The sequence below is a fragment of the Bactrocera oleae genome, chromosome 2, assembly GCF_042242935.1.
Source record: "Bactrocera oleae isolate idBacOlea1 chromosome 2, idBacOlea1, whole genome shotgun sequence".
NCBI classification, from domain to species: domain Eukaryota; kingdom Metazoa; phylum Arthropoda; class Insecta; order Diptera; family Tephritidae; genus Bactrocera; species Bactrocera oleae.
Genome location: NC_091536.1, coordinates 99,808,564 through 99,832,879, shown reverse-complemented (window position 1 = coordinate 99,832,879; position 24,316 = coordinate 99,808,564). Strand labels below are relative to the sequence as shown.

The 24,316-nt window shown below is 34.2% G+C and overlaps 4 protein-coding genes across 6 annotated transcripts in view; 2 read left to right on the top strand and 2 right to left on the bottom strand.

The window, feature by feature from the left end:
* LOC106616181 (uncharacterized) overlaps window positions 1-22,011 on the bottom strand; it is a 30,273-nt gene extending 8,262 nt beyond the window's left edge. For 2 of the 3 annotated variants that reach the window (XM_014232731.3, XM_036357614.2), the window contains exons 1-2: window positions 21,636-22,011; window positions 14,949-16,206 (exon numbers count right to left, since the gene is read on the bottom strand). In XM_014232731.3, the coding sequence (XP_014088206.1) occupies window positions 14,949-16,047 (1,099 nt within the window). In that variant the 5' untranslated portion in view covers window positions 16,048-16,206; window positions 21,636-22,011. Of the gene's footprint in view, window positions 1-14,948; window positions 16,207-19,696; window positions 20,072-21,635 lie in introns of those variants that run through there. The other variant, XM_036357613.2, reaches the window with a different exon arrangement.
* Nepl18 (Neprilysin-like 18) lies at window positions 5,190-7,715 on the top strand. The gene has a single exon (XM_014232730.3). The coding sequence runs from the start codon at window positions 5,304-5,306 to the stop codon at window positions 7,398-7,400; it is 2,097 nt and encodes a 698-aa protein (XP_014088205.1). The 5' UTR covers window positions 5,190-5,303; the 3' UTR covers window positions 7,401-7,715.
* On the bottom strand, window positions 7,851-10,170 carry LOC118679909 (neprilysin-1). Its single transcript, XM_036357612.2, has one exon. The coding sequence runs from the start codon at window positions 10,044-10,046 to the stop codon at window positions 7,890-7,892; it is 2,157 nt and encodes a 718-aa protein (XP_036213505.2). The 5' UTR covers window positions 10,047-10,170; the 3' UTR covers window positions 7,851-7,889.
* A 1,163-nt stretch (window positions 22,012-23,174) lies between the features above and the next one.
* Doa (Darkener of apricot) overlaps window positions 23,175-24,316 on the top strand; it is an 80,124-nt gene continuing 78,982 nt past the window's right edge. The window contains exon 1 of the mRNA XM_014232659.3: window positions 23,175-23,557. Within this exon, the coding sequence (XP_014088134.3) occupies window positions 23,414-23,557 (144 nt within the window). The 5' untranslated portion in view covers window positions 23,175-23,413. The remainder of the gene's footprint in view (window positions 23,558-24,316) is intronic.

Below are 24,316 nucleotides of genomic sequence, written 5' to 3'. Positions count from 1 at the left end.
AAAAGCCAAAACTATTTTGCGATATTTGTGTATTTATATACTTATGTACATATGGTATATACCTAAAATCTTATGGCACTTGACATTGATAAACATATGAGTATAAATATATGGAAATGACGGTATAGTATAACAAGTAAGGAAGGACTAAGTTCGGGTGTAACAGAACATTTTATACTCTTGCAACCTGCAAGGATGAAAGCCGGGGTAATACCTCCAATTGTTGGCAAAATTTCATAATAAAAAATATTGCGAAAGTATTAAACATCTATTATTCGATGAAATCGTGAATAAATTACAATCAGATTTAATATCTTCTTGACTTATATTAAAGGCCATAAACTTAGATAAAACTAAGTCTGCTATATTTTAGTTCGCGTCAGCTATAATTATGTTAAAAACACCTTCAAATGAGATATGTAGATGTGATATCAACCCAACTGAAGAGCTAATTTAAGTTGATGTGGAAAACGTTAACCAAGACCAATTCCATTCTAATTCAGCGCTAAACCACATAATTTTTAAGAAAACTTTGCCATTTAATTTTATTAATATTGTGACGAGCACGAGGATGATAGAACAAAAATTAATCGACGATAAATTGCCAGAAGCAACTACACAGAGAATTCGTAGTTGCCTGAATGTTCTAGAGGCGAATTTTGTTATAGATCTACCAGAGAATGATAATTAACGCTTTCGACCTAAGCCACCACAAAAGTGAAAACGTAGCCACTTTAGCCATAGCTTTATTATTATCCTTTGCTCAATAAGCAATTGCTCACGCAACGCACATACATGAGGTACAGGTAATACAGCTTTTGAATTTAAAAGTGTTTTCATAATTATACATTTTGTGGTATCATTGAAATTGAAAACATAAATCTAAATAGGTATGCGAATCGATTTGCGTGATATATTTTTCTTTTTCGAAATTATATTTTTCGATGTTCCCTCATCTGAAACTATTGTACAAATTAGTACACAAAAAGATTTCATTTAACATTTGCGCCTTCTACATTCATTAACATCCTCTGATCCAGTGATCAAACTCAAGTATGAGTGTGAGTAGACGATTTATCGAGAAATCCGATTTTGACCAACTTTAATGGTTTAAATCAGGTGGAAAGACGGAAATCAATATATGGAGTTCATAGGGGAAAGAGAAAGGTACGGGCTGATCGGATTGATTTTGAGTAAAGTCATCCGGATGTTCGAAAATCCTGATACTCGGTCAAGTTTTTGCACAATTATATCCATTTTTGACCCAAATATACACTGTTATGATTAAAACATGCATGATTAAAACATGCACTCATTCATTAAGATAACTCACATATTGGACGATATATGCGGTATAAATTCACCCAGAAGTTTAAAAATCTTTATATTAGGTAAATAGGGGCTAAGGAAAGTATTGGCCCGATTCAACCCATTTTTGACATACATACATACTATTATCAAGAAAGGATCTTCTCTGAATTTCAATTATATATCTCACATATTATAGAGTCAACTTTATGAACATATTCGGTACCTAGGGCTTTGAACAATTTTGGTTCTGTTTGGACAAGTTTTGGTCACAAGGTGGTGTACTTTAAAGGCCTTATTCGTGCAAAGTTTTATCCCGATACATTCAGTTTTGCTTTATTTGCAGACTAGAAAGTGAAAGTGTTTTATATGGGAAGTGGGCGTGGTTGTAGTCCGATTTCGTACTGTAACATACGAATACGAGAAGAGCGTGACATACCGAATTCGGTTGACATCGGTCGAGCAAGTCCCGAGATATGCGGTTTAGGAAATATGCACATTAAACCTATTAGAGGCCGTCACCACGCCCACTTAAAAAAATTTGTTTAAACTGCACATGCTCTTACTAATGTGATTCGTTATACCAAATAACAGTCTTGTATCTTATTGTGGAGCTTGTTATAGCAATTTATTGGTTTTCGATTAATGGCGTTTCGTGAGCGTGGCAGTAGTCCGATCGCGACCATCTGTAATACCAACCGTCTTACGGCACCCAGAGATATGTGTATCAAGTTTCGTGAATATATCTAAACTTTTACTTAAGTTACAGCTTGCAGCGACGGACGGACAGACAGTCCCCGGATTTCTCTGGTCTCTTCACCCAGATCATTCATCATTTTATATTTTTCTTGTTAGATTTTCGAACGTTTTTTATTGATAACGGTAGACATTTTTGTTTTGTATTATGTATACTGAACGTATTTGAAAATTGTATTATTCTTTCCAGAGTATTCTTAGCACATATGTATGTATGATCAATTATTTTTGTTAAAATTACAGATAATTGCTTTGTACTAATTTATTATACTCTCGCAACAGATACAATAGTTTTGTTCACCTAACGGTTGTTTGTATCACTTAAAACTAATCGAGACTTACTGAACATATCGGTCAATCTGCGAGGTCTAGTATTGAAATTCGGAAAGAATTTTTTTTGATGACAGCATACTCTGCCAAAAAAAGGTAAAATCCGGTTAATACTTCCCTTAGCTCCTATATACCTAATATAAATATTTTAATAAAATTCAAAGGACATCTATTGTTTTTATTTATCTATTGTAAGGATATGTCGTAACTTCAAAACTGGATAAAACCAGGTCAAATATTCTACAGGGTGGAGCTCGAATCGTGCTACAAAAACAGACCGTAATAACGTTTTTTTTAATCAATACAATAATTTTTTTTTTTGTATAGCAAATTTTATTTTATTTTTAATAATTCAGTATTTTTAAAAATTATGGATCGTAAATTGCGTCATATGCAAGACCTAATTAGAAAATTATTCATTGCGTATTAGATGGTTGGAATCGGGATTGTCTCAATTATCGATTTAATGGACTGCTTCAGATTTATGGATTTGTTTTGTCCACCTCTTGCTTGACATAACCCCATAAAAAGAAGTCTGGTGCTGTTGTTGTTGTAGCGGCGAAATTCCGCCGAGTTGACAATCCTTGGACGGATAAAAATCTGGGTCCGTTCAGGTTACGTAGACCTGACTGTCGTCAGAACGAATGTCTGGTGCTGTCAGGTCAGGTGGCGTTAGGGGCCAGCGGAAAGTGAAGATACTAATTTGTTTTAACAAACAATTTTTCAACAACAATTTCTTCGTGGAAAGCGTTTTTCGTCGAATAAAGATGCTATTACAGCCGTAGAGGAATATTTTGCAGAGCTTTATAGGGATGGCAAAATATTTTGGAGGATCATTGGAATAAGTATATTGAAGTTAAGGGAGATTATATTGAATATAAAAATATATCGTATATTTCGACATTTCTTACGCCAGCATAAAAATAGGTGAAATCGGATGATAACCACGACCATTCCTCATATAATAGTTTTGCTAAAAACTACTAAAAGTGCGATAAATCTTTAACTAAATGCGCCATTGACATAAAATTTTACACCAGAGATGGTATGAGAGGGCTTAATAGGAGCTGTCAAATTTGGACGATTGGCGAGACACCGCCCACTTTTGAGTGAAATCACATATCTCCGGACCTACTAGACCAATTTCAACCAAATTTGCTACCTAGGACTAGTTTGTGAGTTATTTTAAATAAATTGAGTGAGCGTGGTTTTCTCCTAACGGTGCATGTCTGTGCCTAAAATGGATAAAATCGGGTGCACTAACCCCATTAAACTAATATCAGGATTTTCAAACATCCGGTTGACTTTACTCCTCAGATATTGTTGATGATATGGGAGGCACCTTAATGAAACTCAGAGGGCATCTGTTTCTATTAATAATATGTAGTAATGCCAAAAATAGATAAAATTGTGTTAACTTCCCATATACATATATCTAATAAAAGATTTTAAAACTTCCGGTTGGTATATACGGTATACATCGCTCAATATGTAAGATATCTTAGCAAAATTAACTATTGGATTTACACTAGTTTAATGCCGGGAATAAGAGAATAATATTATACTACATATTATAATTTCCATTATTCTAACAACCCGCTGAACATGATTGTAGTTGGTCTGGACCTTGGTCTTAATCTCATATCCCTAATATCATCAATTCCGATCTTCTGGTTGACGTAGGCTCTTCGGTTAAGTTTATGTCCGATACATGTAATTTGAAGATGACTTTAATAAAATTTTCACTGACGGCAAGTAACATATAGTTATAAAACTAACTGAGCCTATGAACCAATTATATAACTTAATAAAATACCAAAAATAGAACAACGGCAACATTGGTGAAATGAAAACCAAAGAGAACAACTGATCTCTGTTTTGCAACTACGGGCGTAACTTTTGACAAATTTGGTTTGATACGGGCTGTAAGTACGGACGGGAGGAATGTCGGTGACTGTTTGATCTAATATTATATAATACAAATACCCATTGAGCTAAATAAAAAAATTTTATGAGTACAAAGAACCACCAATACGTATTTAGTTGAGCGTTTTGGACACATAAGTAAGAAAAATACTCGCAAGGAAGTATGCGGTGTACTCTTTGCTGCGGTCCACCGCTGTAGTTCTCTGGTACGTATGTTTGTTATCTTTTTCAGTGGCACTGAAATGAATGGCACTGTGTGACAGAAGAATCAACAGTTTGATAGGCACTGCAAAAAACAAAAAAAAAAAGACCCTATAACTATGCAGCTAAAAGCATCAGTTATCCATGCTGTCATTTGAATAAGAAATTGACTCAAATACATCCTTAAAGAAAGTGAAAATACCACATCTGGCTAAATAAAAACTATGATTCAAAAAACTAAAAAACACGCTTTTAAAAAAATTCATGCTTTGTGCCATATGTTTTGTATTTGCAGCATACCACATTTATAAGTATTTTTCGGTTAATATAACTGTCAATTTATATTAATAATTATTTTTCACTTTTAGTTTGAAGTGCTTTAAACGCGTGTTTTTTAGTTTTTTTAAATTAAATATTTATTAATCAGACTATATGTGCCATAATCTCATAATCGTAGCTATTCATATAACACAAAAACACTATTCGGATTATCTTTATTCTTTACACACACCCTGACAAAGGTAATTAACAAAGTCCAATAAACACAATAGCAATCAATCCTCTGCGCACAACTGAGACAGCTAGATTACACAGCGTCAGTGAGCAACTTCAAGCAAGCGATAACGGTGATGACCTGCCCTCAAGCTATCGCGCAAAATGAGATAAGGCGTTAAACAGATGAGGTCGCTCTCTGTTCGGTGGTTTGAAGTGGCGGCCTCAGTCTTGATTATACCTAACGGTTGATAGTTGAAACTAGCCATTGAGCTACGAACCGGTCGAATATGTTTCGAAGCAGTAGGAATGCATACTGGTTATTAATTTTGTCAATATTGCTATTTTTACATCTAAATGGTGTTGATAACGCACCAGTGAGTAATGCTACTAAAGAACCAATGGAAGGTTTGGACACCGAGTGGGCAAAACAAATATCACAACAAGCTAAAGCTGCAGAAATACATGTAATGCTCAATACGAAAGTAGATCCATGTATAGACTTTTATCAATATGCTTGCGGCAACTGGCATCGCCATCACCCAGCACAGCTCTTCAATCATCTAATGACCGATCGATTTCAATTGATCGCAAATGCTTTCGACCGTCGCCTTCAGTTGGTTCTCACTGAGCCTCGAGGAGATGATGTGATTGAAACCAAATTGAAAAATTTTTATCACGCATGCAAATTAGTGGAAAAGGATGAAGTCCGATATAAAATGGCTTTGCAACGTACCTACCAGGAGTTTGGCAAATTACCGATGTTGGATGGTGAGGACTGGAAGAGCGAGGAGTTTAGATGGTGGGAGTTAGTGGCGAAAATACAACACAAGTATGGCAAACAAATTATACTCGCAGTAGATATCATGGCCGACATAGTTAACAATACGGGAAATAAAGTTTACATTGGACCGCCCGATTTTTCGATTAACAGTGGTACAAAAATACTTAGCATGTTGCAGGAAATAACAACTGTGCAGCACATGAAACGGTTTTTTGGTATAGAAGAAACAAAGGGGAGGAAAATCACTAAGGAACTCATTAATTTTGAACGTGCTTTGGTTCGAGGAGGATCTGATTCTCGGCAAGGTTTCACACTGCGTGATTTACTCTCACTTAAGTCAGTTAGTGAATTGCGTGAAATTTATAATGAAAGTCTAGATTTGGCAAAGTTTTTAGAATTAGCTTTGGGTGCTGAACAAGTGCCAGACTACATTTACATTTATGATGAAAAATATTTAAATAGTGTTGTGAAAATAATAGCAGAGACTCCACCGCACGTGGTTGCAAACTATATATTATGGCAAATGTTTCAACCTTATATAGTTGATGTGAAGAAGGGCAATATGGCCAAGTGGTGCGTTGAACGTACTAAGAAATATTTTGGTAAATTTGTCGACTATATGGTTTACCAACGTTATAAAGATCCAGCTGTGGAAAAGGAGGTTTACGATATGTGGAATGAAATGCGCGAGGTCTTTCGCTCAGAACTACGAGGCAATAAACTCGATTGGATTATAAATTCAACACGCGAATATGCGCTTCAAAAATTAGATGCTATGAATTTGTACATCAATTCTTATGAGTCGGTGAATTTCACCTCAGAATATAAGGATATACAACTTACACGTAATAACTACGTCGAAAATGTGCAACAAATTTTAAAAATAGAAAGCCGTAGGAAGTTGCAACGTCAAAACGGTCCTGTAGTTCCACTGGAGGCGCCAGAAGTGTTCACTTTTACTCCAGTCTACAATGTACTGGATAATAATATTAAAATACCTGTCGCACTTTTACAACCACGTTACTTTTGGGGTACAGACTATCCGCAAGCCCTCAAGTATGCCACACTCGGTTATTTGATTGCACACGAAATGGTTCACGGATTCGATGATGATGGCCGTAACTATGACAAGTTGGGCAACTTACGCAATTGGTGGGACGAAAAATCCACATATCAATTTGAAGAACGACGCAAATGCTTCCAGGCGCAATACCATAAATACCGCTATGACGGACATCAATTGCGGAACGATGTATCGCAAGCCGAGAATATCGCCGATAATGCAGGTGTAAAACTGGCCTATGAAGCATACCAGAGATGGCTGAATGCACAACGATTCGCAAATGTAACGGGTATCGAGAAGAGGGAAACATTTTCGCAATTACATTTTAATAATGAACAGTTATTTTTCATCGCTTTCGCCCAGCTGTGGTGCGACGATGTCCAGTCGTTTTTCCGCATCGCTCTGGCCATTTCTGATTCTCATGCACCTGGCATGTATCGCGTAATAGGATCCCTATCGAATTTCCAAGAATTCTCATGGGTTTTTAAATGTGGCCAAGACGCACCAATGGACCCGGAATTCAAATGCTCACTTTACTAAAAGAAAATTAATGAAAAAAATATAGTGTTTAGATTGTACATGTCTCTGTATGTAAACTATTTATCGCTTTTATGGTATATACACACATACATAGCTAAGAAGACGATGCAATGCATCCATACATACACACTTACGTACCCATGTAGATAAGCACGGCATTTTAATGAGAAAACAGTGAAATAAATATACATACTCATTACATATTTATACTTAAAAAAATGGACGTATTAACTGTTAAAAGAAATTTTAGACATATGTTTATAATATTGCTGCAGGGAGTTATGTTATAAATAAACTTTAATTGATATATCCATATCTCACAAAACTCAAATCAATGGCACGGACAAAACTTGGTTTAATTTAATTATGTTATCTAAACATATTCTGAATATATCCTAAATCTAACTTTCTTCCCACTGAATTGTTTTTGTATAGAATTAAGTCACAACCTCCTTTGTAATGATGAATTATTTATTAGCCATTCGATAATTAATAGATTTTACATTTATGTTTTGGATTCATTGTGGTGCCCGTGCCGCAGTGAAACTCCTCAGCAAACGTTTGAAAATTCGCCAAAGAGCCAATAACCCGATATTTTGCCGATGCATGTAAACTTATCAACGAATCTTTGTCCCTAAAGTGCATATCCATATTGTTGCACCAAAATTGTGCAAAAGCGAGGAAAAATAGTTGTTTGTTTGTGAAGTTCAAATTAGGCAACGTTTCCAATGCTAGGAGGCGTTCGCGCTCCCGCGGAATGATATCATTTAAAGTGACAATCCATTTCTGATAGGTTTTGAAGGCCAATTGTATGCCTCCATTGTCGGCTATATTTTCCGCTTGCAACTCATTCGGTGGGAGATAATTGCCATTGTAGCGGTATAACGAATATTGCCGCTTAAAACATCTCTTTCGTTCATTAAAAGCATCAGTGGAATTGTTATCCCACCAGGTTTGTTCACTGCCAGAGGTATTGAAATGACGTCCCACATCGTCGAAACCATGAATAAGTTCGTGTGCTATTAAAGAGCCGATTGTGGCAAATTTCAGTGCGTTCGGATAGTGATCGGACCAGAGAAAATTTGGTTGTAGTAATATAACGGGTATTCTAATTAAATTTTCTCTGTTAATGTAGGCGGGTGAAACTGAGAATGTTACAGGCATTTCTACTGCCATAGGGGGTTGTCGGAGAGTGTCTAAAGACCGTTTAGTTTGCTGAATAAAAACTTGTTTCAAATTCTCTATGTAATCAGTATTACTTAATACTAAATTTGCGTATTTTTCATTGAACTTTAATTCTTCATATGAGTTGATTTCTAATCTCATTGCCTCTAATTTTTCTAAAGCCAATTTTCGTGTTGCTGGCGATATCCAATTTAAGTTATTTGATTCAAGTTCACTTTTAAAAGTTTCTTTGATTTTGAGCCAAATGAGATTAATATCTGCCACTGTATTCTTATCATTGAATTTTCGAAATATCATGTTATCCAGGACTTTTGCGAAAAAATGTTTGGTTTTATTCAAACAAAGCTTTTTCTTAGCCCTATTTGTTGCTTTGTAATCAAAAAAGAACGTCTTAAGTAATTGGTACATAATATAATTTGCTACTTGCTCCATAGGCATCTCCTTAAGCAGCTGTACAAGGTTCTTTTGATACTCCATGTGGTACTCGTAAAACGTTGCATTAAATTCTTGTCCTAAACTAATATTAAGATACGTTTGAATATCTAACTTGCCTTCATAAACTGAATACATTTCGTCAACCGTGCGTAACACAGCCATAGATTTCAGCGTCTTTGCTGATCGCCGATCTGTCATGCCATCAGCTAATCTCGATTCGAAATAAAGTATTTCGTGTGCTGTTCTTTCTGCAACTTTTTCATTAATATCCAAATGCTTTTGCAAAGCTTCCGAAATTTTTTCTTTATATTTGTCACGGTGCCATTTAGTAGCTGGACTTTTATACATGGCTTTACTCTGTAGTTCTAATTTTGGCTGCCCAATGAATATTTTATTTATGGTTTTATTTACAAAGTCTTCTCGCACGCCTAATTGGAGTATGATATCTAGTCCGTATTTGTTTTGTATACGCGCAATGGTGGGCAACCAGTCGAATTTGCTGGCTTCCCATGTTCCCTCTGGTATAAGTACTGGCATTTGCCCAAACTCCTCAGCAATCTCATATAGCTTCATTTTGTGACGCTCCTTTTGCGTCTCGTCAACTTTCTGGCACGCGCCAAAGAATGTTTTCACTTTTATTATAATTTTGTCCTCGTTCTCCTGTATCTCCTCCAAAAGTACTTTTAACTGCTTTTTATCATAGGTGCTGAGCAGTTGTGAAAGAAATGTTGTTTCCAATAAGCTGCATGGCTCCGTTGGATTAATTTTCGCCCAATTACCGCAAGCGTGTTGAAAAAAGTCATCACAAGCATTCACATCCGGTTGCATGTAGTTGCGCATTTCGGCCGACTTTGCCTGGCGCATTACATCACGCACATACTCTGTATTGTTCATCTGTGAAATTGTATCCACATACAATTGCACCTTTGGTACTGAAGACGACTGGGAATCGCACACCGACAGCAATAGTAGTTGGAACAAAGGAAACCATAGCGAATATCTTTCTATGCCGTTAGGAAAAAACATTTTCCTTCGCAAAACGCTTCAGTTCTTTATGATTGTTCAACGGAAGAAATAACGATAAACTTTGTTGGCTTTGACATGCGGCACATACGACTTGAGAAGTGCTACTGTCGTGTGAAATACAGAGCTGAGAAGAGGACAGCCGCAAGTGGTAGCTGTTCCATTTAATAAACTACAAAACAAGTCTCATTTTACATATAGTTCAGAATGTTATCACTTCGCAGTTGTACGGAGGCTATTGAAGAGAGGCTAGCCCAACTATGACTAGTAATAGATGTAGACAATTTGGTAATTACTAAATAGTCTATATACATACATATACTAACACGTAGGCAAACTACAATAACTTATACTTTTTAGATCTGTGCTTTTTATACTCCCGCAACATGTTGTTACAGAGTATAATAGTTTTGTTCACCTAACGGTTGTTTGTATCACCTAAAACAAATTGAGTTAGATATAGGGTTTTATATATATAAATGATCAGGATGAAGAGACGAGTTGAAATCCGAATGACTGTCTGTCCGTCCGTCTGTGCAAGCTGTAACTTGAGTAAAATTGAGATATCTTCATGAAACTTGGTACACACGTTTCTTGGTACCGTAAAACGGTTGATATTGCAGACGGGCGTAATCGGACCACTGCCACGCCCACAAAACGCTACTCATCAAAAACAAATTAATTGCCATAACTAAGCTCCACAATAAGATACAAGACTGTTATTTGGTATACATGATCACATTAGGAAAGGACATTTGCAGTTTAAAAGTTTTTTAAAAAGTGGGCGTGGTCCCGCCCCCTAATAGGTTTAATGTGCATGTTTCCTAACCCGTTAAAGCTATAATAACAAAATTCACTGAGAACAAATACTTTTAACACTTCTATCGACAGTGTGAAAATTGGTGAATTCAGATGAAGACTGTTAATAACTACTAAAAGCGCGATAAATAAAGCACTAAACACGTCAGAGACATCAAATTTTTTCTTTGGGATGGTATGAGATGACTTTATAGGAACTGCGTTCAAAATTAGACAGCGGGCTTGGCACCGCCCACTTTTAGGTGAAAAATCCTATCTTGGGATCTACTTAACCGATTTCAACCAAATTCGGTACACAACATTCTCTTTATATTCTTATGTTATAGTACGAAAATGGGTGAAATCGGATTAAAACCACGCTTATTTCACATATAACACCATTTTAAATTCCATCTTATTCTTTCCATTTCTACTATGCAAATCAAGCAAAATATATATAGAAGTCTCAAACGAATATATCATTTGACTTTGAGAGAGTATAAAATGTTCGGTTACATCCGAACTTAGCCCTTCCTTACTTGTTTTCATTTCATTTTACTCTTTACATATGTGGGGAATGCAGTATGGTAATAGTTTCCTATTACTTCGAGAGATGTGATGGGTAGAAGAGATAGAACTTATGGGTAAAAATTCTTAATCAATCACTCTTATATCCATGTAAAACAATTTTTTCCATACTAAACCGTCTTTTCTCTAATACTCATATGCACACTACTTATATATTTCATTATTTTACCTAATGTTAGGGTAAAAGTTATAATTATCTTAAATTTAAAGTTTATTGGTAGTAAATTAATAAGTTCTATTCACTTGACCATAGCTAAATCGGAATTAGTTGGTACTTCTATTTAAATTTAAATTAAATTTTTATTACAGCGATTCAAGTAATATATAACCGGTTTTTAGTTGTAAGTATGTATGCACATATATACAGACTTATGTATCCACTGAAAAGTATTAAACGAAAGAAAGCGCTTTGAGGAGTTTTTTTTTAATAACAAGTGCATTACTCTACAAACCTGTTGTTAAAAAGCTTTTAAAACAACTAATTATATTCCAATAGATGAAAAAATTTATTGTTTCTATACCCCTAACAGGGTATATTAAAATTTCCACGAAGTTTGCAACGCCCAGAAGGAAGTGTTTCAACACTTCACCATAAAAGCCAATGCTTAAAGATTTGTTAATTTCAATGGCTTAAAAAAAGCGAAGGATGACCAGGCTGTCACCAGACAGTGGTAAGACAGCACCACCGAAAACTTCATCGTTGCCGTTTAAATATTGCATTGTTCTGTACAATTCGCTTTGTGAATAATTGTGAGCTATTAAGCACTCATCTCAAATTATAATTGAACTTTTTATCAACACTGCCTACAAATGAGATTATATGTTGTGATATTAAAATGTATTACCGTATACCGATGTATGCATCCTGAAAAAACCGCCTCATTCAGTAGCAACAATCAGTATTATTCATATACATATGTATACGAAAATTAATGTTCTCTTGCAGTAACTATGTGTAGTTATTACTATAATTTTTTTTTTTAAGTAATAAAATATTCTAATGATTCTTACATGAATTTTGAGCACATGCTTATGATTTGAAATATAATTTTTGTATTAATGAATTGTATTGACTTCTAACGTAAAGAAATTAAAACAAGAAAAAACGTTAACTTCGGTTGCACCGAAGCTATAATACCCTTCACAGCAATATGCTATAGTGGTCCGATATCGGCCGTTCTGACAAATGAGCAGCTTCTTAATGAGAAAAGGACAGGTGCAAAATTTCAGATCGATAGCTTAAAAACTGAGGTACTAGTTTGCATATATACAGACAGACGGACAAACGGACATGGCTAAATCAACTCAGCTTATCATGGTAATCGTATATGTATATATTTTATAGGGTCTCCGACGGTTTCCTTCTGGGTTTTACAAACTTTATATACTCTGTTCAGGGTATAAATATCCTATGTCCGTCCCCTCGTTTTAGGCTGCCTTCCCACTAATTTTCAGCCAAATCGGTTCAGTCGTTCGTGAGTTATAAATAGTGTAACTAACACGACTTTCTTTAATACTATATATAGTCGTAGATGAATGAAAGTAAACTTGAGATCATATCAGCACTCCTTTGAGAGACAAACCATTAAACAATACAAATATCGATTTTGGAAGAAGGTCAGTCAAAACGATGTCCCTTTTGTGGTTTCAACATCAGATTCGCGAAAATGTTTAGTTCCTACTCATGCATGAATATATGTATGTATGTATTTTTATTTATTTATTTATTCCAGGATACAAAGTACATATTACATACAAAGTATGCACCTATAGAGGTGTTACAAAACACCTGTACATAGGCCTGGTAATATTAGTTTATTATAATTAAGTATGTAATAAATACTTTATTGAAAAATCGTTTAAAACAGAGTACAACTTCACGACAACGAGATTAACGACGACGAATATAATTTTTTAAAATTCGCGCAATAAACCATGTAAGCGGAGGTTCCAACGTGCAGTGGAATCGCTCACAGAATTATACATTTGTATGTATACATTTATATGTTCTTCTTATATCAAAAACCACTATAACTTTTAGTAGAGTCAGTGTAAAAGTATGTGTTTGGAATAAAGATATCATCCACTGCTTCCTTTTTAACATATGTACTTGTACATACATAAGTATATGATTAATCATTAGTAATTTATAATTACGATTTTGCAAGCCGTTTATATATACATACATACATATGTATATACGTATAGTACATAGTGTCTTTGTGTGGGCATGTTAATACACATATGTGTACGTATATATAGGAGTGTATGTTCTTAAATGAGTCGTACAATGCCAAACCGAAAACTCCAGAGTCATACTCTAGTCACGTCATAAAGTCTAAGTATGTATGAATGCTCGTGTATGTATGCACCCATACCCCAGAGGAAGACACGAAAACTGGGATGATTGTGGCGAGCTCAACAAAACAGTTGCAATTTGATTTTCGACTGTATAACAACGCGTCTACTCTCCGAAATGAAATGTCTAAAAAAGTATTCGTTGCACATAATTTGTGTGATTTTGGCATTCGCACACACCTTAGCTACACCGTTAATAGTGGATCGTGCTAAAAAAATTCCCTCGAATCCATCGAAAACAGAAATCGATATAATGCGAACAGCAAAGACCAATTCAATATTAAACAATATGGATAGGAAAATTGATCCATGCGATGACTTCTACAAATTTGCGTGCGGAAATTGGACCCGCCTCTACCCTGCTGCTACAATCGATCACTTGACAACTGGTCTATTTGAAGAGTTGAGCCATTTACTTGACCGCAAAGTGGAAAAGCTTTTAACAAAGTTTCAAAAATTGCTCACAAATATGGCAAGGACATCATCATAGGCATGGATATAATGGCTGATTTAAAAGACAACAGCGACAATAGAATTTACATTGGCGCAGCGGAACTGCCTTTAGAAAGTCGTGTTATGTATTTGGATAATTCAACAGCTGTGCATAGAGATAGTTATAAAAATTAAATTCGTAAAGAGCTTGAGAAATTTTTAGGAATGGATACACATTTGGCTACGAAGACTGCAAATGAAATTGTGAATTTCGAGAGATCCACAGAGATTTTTCTTGTACCTATATATATATATATATATATATATACCTACATAAGTCTCTCATTATCAGTAATTTAGCAAAAATCCATACACAGTTGTATACATACATATGTGTATAGGTACATATGTGCATACATACATTTGTATATACATAAGTTTATTAAATTTCCCAGAAGAGTAATTAGGTTAACTAGCAATAACTAGTTGAACTATTTCAGATTTATGACCACATATTGTTTTTCGCCGTAGTCTGCAAAGTGATTTTAGATCGGTTTAGAATCTCCACCTAGTCTACATTCAAACGCTATGTGGTGTAAAAAACCAAATTAAATTTGTTTTTTTGGAATATGTTGTTCGTTTATATAGTGTTTCAATATATCTAACAAACCCCCTTGTAAAGTTTATTTAGCATTGTATGTATATATGAAATATAAGAATTTCACTTACCATGAGTGAGTATATTAACAGTTTCATTATGCCAGCAGAACAAGCTCCATAGACAGCCACGGAAGGTTGTCAGCGGTCGGTAACCGTTCAGCACATAGGGATTGAACTGCAAATATTTTGGCATATCCTGCCATTTCTGTAGCTGTTTAGTAGAATTGAATGAGGGTGATTTCGTTGTTGCGCGCGACTTAAGCTCTATTGAACTTTTCGGTGACTGCACTATCGATGTGCTTTCCAAATTCGTACTAGATGCTAACAAGTTCGTTGATGATGACAGCGATGATGGCGATGACAGTGACGACCGCGGTGTCGATGGTGTTGTTTGTGTATATAATCCTAAATTTTCCTCGTTTGCAGTGCGTAGTGGAAGCCCTCTAAAAGGGAGTACATCTCGCTGTTCGACACGTTCTTTGCCATTTAAAGTTAATATATCTCCTGATGTCGAGAACGTAGCACCAGTGTCAATATCAATGCCATCGACGCAGCTTTCCACAACCAGTGTTCGTCGTCGAGCCATTTCTCGCTTAATACTAATTGGTGTTGCGATCACAGACGATATAGTCGAATTTGAACTTGAATTGCTGCTGGAACTTGAGCTAGAAATATTGGATTGCCCAGAAGCCAACTTAAATTCTGTATTCGGCGTGGTATTCGACATAGACTTTGCTGATATGACGACAGAGTTTTTCTCTATTGTCTTTGATGGCGACACTTGCGGTGAAGGAGACGGCGTCACAGACATACGCTCTGTGTTGCTACCTAGATATTCAACCATATCGATAGGATGTGGAGTAAAACTCTCAACCCTGTGTGTGGTAGTTGCTACAGTGGCCGGACAACCGTAGTTCATTGCCGAGGTCCCGATGCTATGGCCGACACCGACGCCAACTTGCAAGCGGTGGCGCAACACACTCGTTTGCTCCAACATCGCTACTGGGGTCAGCAAAACGGTTGGCGTGAAACTCCCGGGTGACGTTACATCGTGTGGTAAAAGTTCGTCGCAACTGCTGGCACTCGTAATATCGTTTTGCATGATTGTGGTGGTCGTGGCACCGTTTTTGTTACTTTTAGTGCCATTGCAGTCAGCAGCAGATTGCATGGCTTATCAATAGTTGAAACTTCAAATATTAAGCGAATTCAATTAAACCGTAATTGACTCAGCATTTTAAGGCTTCTTAGTAATAAGTGCTAAGAATTTTGTACATATGTATGTGTTTATCGTCAACATTCACGGGTCGAGAAATTAATTCTAATTAAACTGCAAAAAAAGAAAGAAGCATACATACTACAAAAATTGTTTTAATTGTTAGTTGATTTACTACATAAGTACGTACTTCTCTTACATTATAATACAATTGCAAAATTCATACCATAAACGAATGCTGAATACAACAACTGCATTTCTGCGGAGGATAAATGTTTTGTAGGCGTTACTGCTTGATTTGAATCCGAGTTTATTAATTTTAAAATATGTTGAAGTTTTTGAATGGTAAAATACTAAATATTTTTTAAAAATGAAAATTACATTTCATTGGTTACATACTCATATATCGTCAGCTAAAATACAAAATAAAGTAACATCACTTTTCATAAGTTTACAGGAGAAGGAAAAAACGATGCAAAACAAGTAGGAGGGGCTAAGTTCGGGTGTAACCAAACATTTTATATTCTCGCAATTTGCAAATTTTAGGTGTTGAAAAATTTATATTAAACAATGTTGCATAAGAATTCAATATGCATTATTTGAAGAAACGGAATAGATTACAATCAAATTTGATATCTTAACTATTGCACTAACCTATATTATTGATCATAGACCCACTTAGTTTAATTACTACATTTTACTTTTCCGAACTATTATATTTATATTAAAATCAAGCATATAAACGGAAATGGGATTTATCTGATCTAAAATAAACCGAAGTAGCTAAATTTAATAAATAGGTGTATATGAGGAAAGCATCTACTATAGGATTTGGAAGTCAGCATACTAGGGATAAGAGATTGAGACTAAGGTCTTGACCAATTCCAGTCATATTCAGCGCTAAACTACATTCTTTTTGAGAAAAGTTTTCCACTTAATTTCATTAATATATAACACATATTGACCGACATAAACACTTTAAAGTCAGATGGAAAGTCAAAATGGATGGATATCACTACAGCGCCTACATATATTGGGGATAAAGGAAGATCTGGTTGCATTCACTCATGTATATTCGGGAACATGTTTTCATTTCAGGAAGATAACTCACACATTGACACGTTATATGCGGTATAAAGTCAACCGCAAGTTCGAAAATATTCAAATTAGGTATATTAGGTCATACTTCATCTAGCCTTTTAAACTGATTTTATCCATTTTTGACATAAAGACTTATCGTTACCAGAAAAAGTTGCTCTCTGAGTTTCTTAAAGATAACTCACATATTGACCGTTATATATGGTATAAAGTCAACCGCAATTTTAAAAATTCTTCTGTTAGGTATGTTTGTAACTTCTGTCTGTGCTTATTGCTTGCTTGAGTAAAAATTGAGATATCTTGATGAAACCTGCTGCATTTATTCCTTGGCACCCGAGAGAGGTCGGTATTGAAGATGGGCTTAATCGGACTACTGCCACGCCTACAAAACACCATTAAACGAAAACCTATGAAGTGCCATAACTAACACTAAATTAAGTTACCGAACTCTAATGTGGTACAGAGGATCACGATAATAAGATACAATTGTTGGCTGGAATTTTTTTTAGAAGTGGCAGTAACCCCACCTTCAAAATGGTTAAATGTACATATCTTTTAAGCAAGTGAAGCAACATTTGCTGGGAGGAAGTCTTTGTAGCACGTCTTCATACGCTGTGAAAATGGGTATAATAATCAAATTATAACCCCGCTTACTCCATATAACGGTTATGTTGAAAACTACTAAAAGTGCGATAATTCAATGAATAGATTCGCCATAAGCATTAAACTTCACAGTCAGGATGGTGGTGAAGAGCTTTATAGGAGCAGGTATAAAAATGTAATAATGGGGGTGGCATCGTCCACCATTGGTTGAATTCCTATATCTCAGGAACTGCCCGACCAATTTCAACCAAATTTGGTTTGTGAGGTTACCCAGCCACTGTAAAAGCGGACACAGCCACGTCTACTTCCTATATACCTATAACAACTTTAAATTACATCTGATTCTTTTACTTCCAGTATGCAAATCAAACAGCAATATATATATATCGGGATAAAACTTTGTACAAGTAGTGCCCTTAAGGTATTTAATATTATGCCCAGACACCAAATATCTGAACCCCAGTGTGTTTGGTTGATTTTATAACGCTTTTAAAGGGTGTTTTGTTTTAGAGGTATATAACTTTAAATTGCAATAAAACAACGCTGGATTATTCGATTGACATGAATTTTATTTCTCCGAAAGATAATCTTGTGGCATTACATTTTAAATATGATTTCTGGCATATAACTGCCACGGCTGGCTCGGATGTAGTCCAATCTGGACGTCCAATTTTCGATGACTTTTCCAACATTTGTGGCCGTATATCGGCAATAACACGGCGAATGTTGTCTTCCAAATGGTTGAGCGTTTGGGGCTTATGCACATAGACCAATGACTTTACATAACCCCACAGAAAGTAGTCTAGCGGTGTTAAATCACAAGATCTTGGAGGCCAATTCAAAGGTTCAAAACGTGAAATTACCAAAAGTGTCTTTCAATAAATCGATTGTGGCACGAGCTGTGTGACATGTTGCGTCTTGTCTGGAACCACAGCTCCTGGACATCATGTTATTGAACAATCAGGAATGAAAAAGTTAGTAATCATGACTCAATACCGATCACCATTGACTGCAACGTTCTGGCCATCATCGTTTTTGAACAAGTACGTACCAATGATTCCACCAGCACATAAAGCGCACCAAACAGTCAGTTGTCTGGATGTAACGGTGTTTCGACATACACTTGAGGATTAGCTTCACTCCAAATGCCATTCAACCAAAGTCATACGATAAAATGAACGAAGTATGAACGTAAATGTATGTGTGTTTGTATGTATGTTTGTAACCTTTTTTTCTCAACGGTACTGAATAGAATTCATTAACATTCTCTGCTCAAACAAATCTTTCAAGCAAGTAAAGCACCACATGTGGCGAAATGATAAATATGGTTTAAAGAACTGGGTTGGATTTATATACTGTAAAATGAAGTAAATTGTATTCCGATTTCATTTTCCCACAGTAAGATGGCCTATTTTCTATGACGTTTTGCCCTTCATCTTATTTGTGAAATTTAATGCTTCTGACGTATTTATTTAGTTTAGCACTTTTTTTAGTTTTAAACATAACCGTCATATGGGGAGTGGGTTGGTTATAATCCGATTTCATCGATTTTAACACTGTTAAAGGATGTGCCAAGAAGATTTGTCCTGAGCAAATTTGATTGAAATAGAAATTTTTAAAATTTCAGCCCGCAGGTAATTCTCACTACTGCGATCCCCTGTATCAAATTACAGTTTAATATCTTAATTTGGAATTTAGTTATAACACTTTATGGGTTTTCGCTTAAAACAGTTAGGCAAAACTATTATACTCTGCATGTTAGCAACATCCCGGAGCAGAGAATGTTAATAAATGTTTATATAATAAATGTTCATTAACATTCTCTAGTATTACATATCGTAATCAATAAAAACTAAATCACGAATTTTTTGGTTGTTGTTTTTCATTACGTCGTTGTTCTTACATTTTTAATTTTCCGTCATCAACTTTAGCGTTGGCCCGACTGGGTTGGCAAGTGTAATATATTAAATATAAATGCGTATATATAGTATATTGACAACAGAAGAAAATGTATTGCCTCTTATAATTCACTTATCAATATTCTCCTATATAAAACACTGAAATTCATATTTTCACTGCCTTAAGTTTACCGTTCACTGTGGCAAATAAATTTAATTCACGCTAGACAAATACAAATATATTCAATGAAACATTTAGAAAAGGCGGAAACCCTTCGTTAATTTCAACATGCTTGAAAACTAACTTTTTCTTTTTTGGTAATCCTAAGAAAATAATAATATTTACACTCTCCAAACGCGAAAAAATAAGGATTTATTTGTTTCACTGCATTTTTGCTTTGTGTTTACATCGATATTATGAAAAAATAATATGAATTCTATTCTTAGACATGTGTGGCAAATTGGTCGTTGCACAATCATAAACAACATCATGGACGTGACCATATGTAATATACAGTTAATCAATTAAGTTTAGGTACAAAGGCATTTTCTCTAATAAACCTCTAATTTCTTTATTTAAATTATTAAAAAGTAAATTTTTTTGTTTGGTAATTCAAGTAGCGACCATATTTAAATGCATTTATTTTAAAATCAGTAATTTTTTTTTATAAATACAAAAAATAGAATAATAAAAACATCAAATCCATTAATTTCACGTACAAAAACGAAAATGATTTGCATACGCCGATACATAATTTTACTAGCACATTAGTGTCACAATTTCGGCCCATTATGTATGTTTATTTACAACTGCTGCATTATTAGCAGCTATTATTTATAGAAAACTGCACTGTAAACCCCAATTTGAAGTTTGCGGCATGTTTCATTTGAAAAGCATAGACCATATGCATCGATGTATGTATGTATTTATTACAATTTATTCAATTATAAATACTAAATATAAAAACACAGTAATAAATACTAAATACAAAACGATTTGAATTCAGTGAGCTTGCAAATAAAACACTGCTATAAAAAGTAGCATTTAATTTCTATGTACCAAACACCTAAAGCTATTTGTTGACATTTTAACATTTTTTTAAGAGAGAATTGATATGAAGTGCATAAATGTCTCATACATACATACGTACACATATTCGATATCCAGCCAATATGTTTCCTCATTGGGTGTGTACCATATATACGAGCGGACGAGCAAGGTGATTCAGAATGCAGACACAATACATGAAAGTATATACATACATATATAACCGCCTATCGATCATACAAATGGATGGTGAACCCTTTGAAATACTTATTTTGCACGAACGGTTGGGATGTTTGATTATCTCCGAAAGGAAGTAAATTGAAGAAGAAAAATTGTTTTAAACCGCCTTTTATTAAAAAGGTTCGATTGAATTCAGTGAGCTTGCAAATAAAACACTGCTATAAAAAGTAGCATTTAATTTCTATGTACCAAACACCTAAAGCTATTTGTTGACATTTTAACATTTTTTTAAGAGAGAATTGATATGAAGTGCATAAATGTCTCATACATACATACGTACACATATTCGATATCCAGCCAATATGTTTCCTCATTGGGTGTGTACCATATATACGAGCGGACGAGCAAGGTGATTCAGAATGCAGACACAATACATGAAAGTATATACATACATATATAACCGCCTATCGATCATACAAATGGATGGTGAACCCTTTGAAATACTTATTTTGCACGAACGGTTGGGATGTTTGATTATCTCCGAAAGGAAGTAAATTGAAGAAGAAAAATTGTTTTAAACCGCCTTTTATTAAAAAGGTTCATTTGAAGAATGCCATTAATGTTAACATAAACCAGGCCATAATCAAGATGCAGATACTTGTATATTATATTCCAAACATAATAGCATGCACAAAAACCTATAGTTTAATACTTACCTTGCAATCGGGTACCTCATATTCTGGCTTTATTTTATTTCTATATAAGACCTTTTCAAAAGTCTTATTTTCGATTTATTATGGGTTTGGGATTTGTAATTGATTTTTTCTTTACATTTGCAATCACGTGATTTTAACGCACACTGTATGCACATTGGTAGTATAATAACTTGTTAAGTTTTTAAAGGTTCACTTTTAAATACAATCGCATTCTGTATGTATAGTAAAGACGTGAATTTCACATCAACAATCATTAAAACTTTAATTGAATTACTATCACTTTATTTAATTAAATCGTCAAATATACAAGCCAAATTGGGCTTATAGGAGCAATTCGCTGCAAACGATTATTTTTCATCTACCATCTTCTACTTTGAATATGAACTTTGCTTAAAGCATGCGCATTAAATAGCCACAACAAAGTTCAGTTTTAAGCAATTTTATTTTGACCAATATTTTTTGTTTAAAATTTTTGTATCAAGTTTTTTTTAAAAATTATTTGTTTCTATTTTTATTAATTTTTTATTATTTATTCTCTTAATTTTTCCCGTTATATTTTTACTCAGAGTATATATTTTTTTTGTTTAAAAGTTTTGTATCAAGATTTTTTTTAAATTATTTGTTTCTATTTTTATTAATTTTTTATTATTTATTCTCTTAATTTTTCCCGTTATATTTTTACTCAGAGTAAAGAATCACTTCCGGTCAAACTGCTCGAATCCTATCCAACTAGACAAAATAATTTTACTGTACTACACACTGTAAGATTTATTTAAGATTCTGCCAATATTATCAAATAAAATCAGTTGCTCTCAAATAATATACAACTGTTTTTTGTTAAAAATAAATATATATAATTTTAATTATTATATTATCAGAAAAACATAATTTTTAATACTAATAAACTAATTCTCAAATCCATCTGCATTAATATGGCATCATTAACAAGTTACTATAACTTTAATCGTGGCTAACTTCGCCATTTAAAAACAAAATAATCAAAGCAATTGTGAAAATAGTTTACATTTATTGCCTGTTGACAATTAAAGGAAATATACAATACATTCTATTAAAACTGATTTGTTCTTCCTCATACAGTAGATTTATACCATGATTTAAACATCATGATATGAAATGATTTACTTTCAATTTTATTTTGTCATTTACCATCTTTGACTTTTCTTCGAATATGAGAAAAAGAGACTAACAAATTGTAAATTATATTTTTTTAATGAACATCTATCATTCTTGAACTATGATAACAAAAACAGTTGTTGATGACATTGATTTGGAGTAATAAATTTCCATGCGCTCAATCCTAATATATAATACTTAAATAATGCGATGGCAATAAATTGAAAGTAATATGATAACAATTTTAATTTATGTGTTTAAAGGCATCACTGCAAAATATTGTCTGTTTGTGGTGAATTTGTAACCGTAGCGTCAGTAACTTGTCAATCATATCCACCGTGCTTGTGTGAGCAGAGAATGTAAAATATAATAATCTACATTCTCTGGTGTGAGTGGAAGAGCATATAGTCTTTGGACGTGATTGACGTTTGCATCTAGACGCGAACAAGTAGATAAAGTGTAAGGAAACAAAAACTAGGATTGACAAAAAAAAATAAATAAAACAAAAAGGAGTTAGGGATAGAAAACGTCGAAAACTTGAATAAAGCAATTGAGATCAAAATAAAGCATTCTCGCTGTACCATTTGGAAAAATTGCGGCGATTGACGTTGCAGTTTAAGGAAAAATTGCACAACATAACGTCGATGTTTATGCTTATACAGGAGCCAGCCATTAAAACTTGGAAGCGCATTACAAATCTGGTGAATACGCTTTGGAATAGATTATATCTACCTGCCTCGCCGTTTTTAGCGCTCACATATCCATCTTCGCAGATAATAGTATCTGAGGTGAGTGATATTTCTTTTCTCATATTAATTTAAAGTGGATTGATGTATTGAAGTAAGCGAGAGAAAATTTCTTTTGTATACTTGGTAATTACATTTGTGCAATTATAATTCGCAATTTAGTATAAATTTTTGAAATATGTATCTGCTAATAGGGGCTGGATTTTCTCATTGCTTTACTTAACGAAAAGCGCGCTAAGTTTGTTACCAAAATATACAACAATTCACCACGTTAATTTTGTTCTGCAATCAATACTATTTTCGTAATAACATATTTTTATGTTTGCAAAAGCATATTAAATAATTCAAGAATAAAATAGGAATTGAAAAGTGAATATTTGAAAATGTTAATTTTTCCTCCTGAATGTTTTAAATTGCATGCAAAAGTGTTTTCACAGTGGTGAATATGGTGAATATTTAGTAACAGTGCCCTCTGCTGGTCAATCAAAATTGCCGAACGTCATATTGTTCCCATTTGACAGCTATTAAAAATGTCAATCTGAAGCTCAATGCATAGTGTGTTTGGATTTATTAGTTTGAGAATACATGAGATTTTAACATATTAATCTAAAGTTTGATTTCGTGGTTGGTTAACTTTAGTAAATGTGAAGTTTGTGTCTCTTTATATTATTGATTGTATATGTTGGCATAAAATAATATAATCTTGTACCATTTGCACAACAATTGTTTGCATATTTTTACTGGTATTGACGGCACGCATACAGACATACGCTAGTTATAAAAAAATCAATCTCTAGTGCT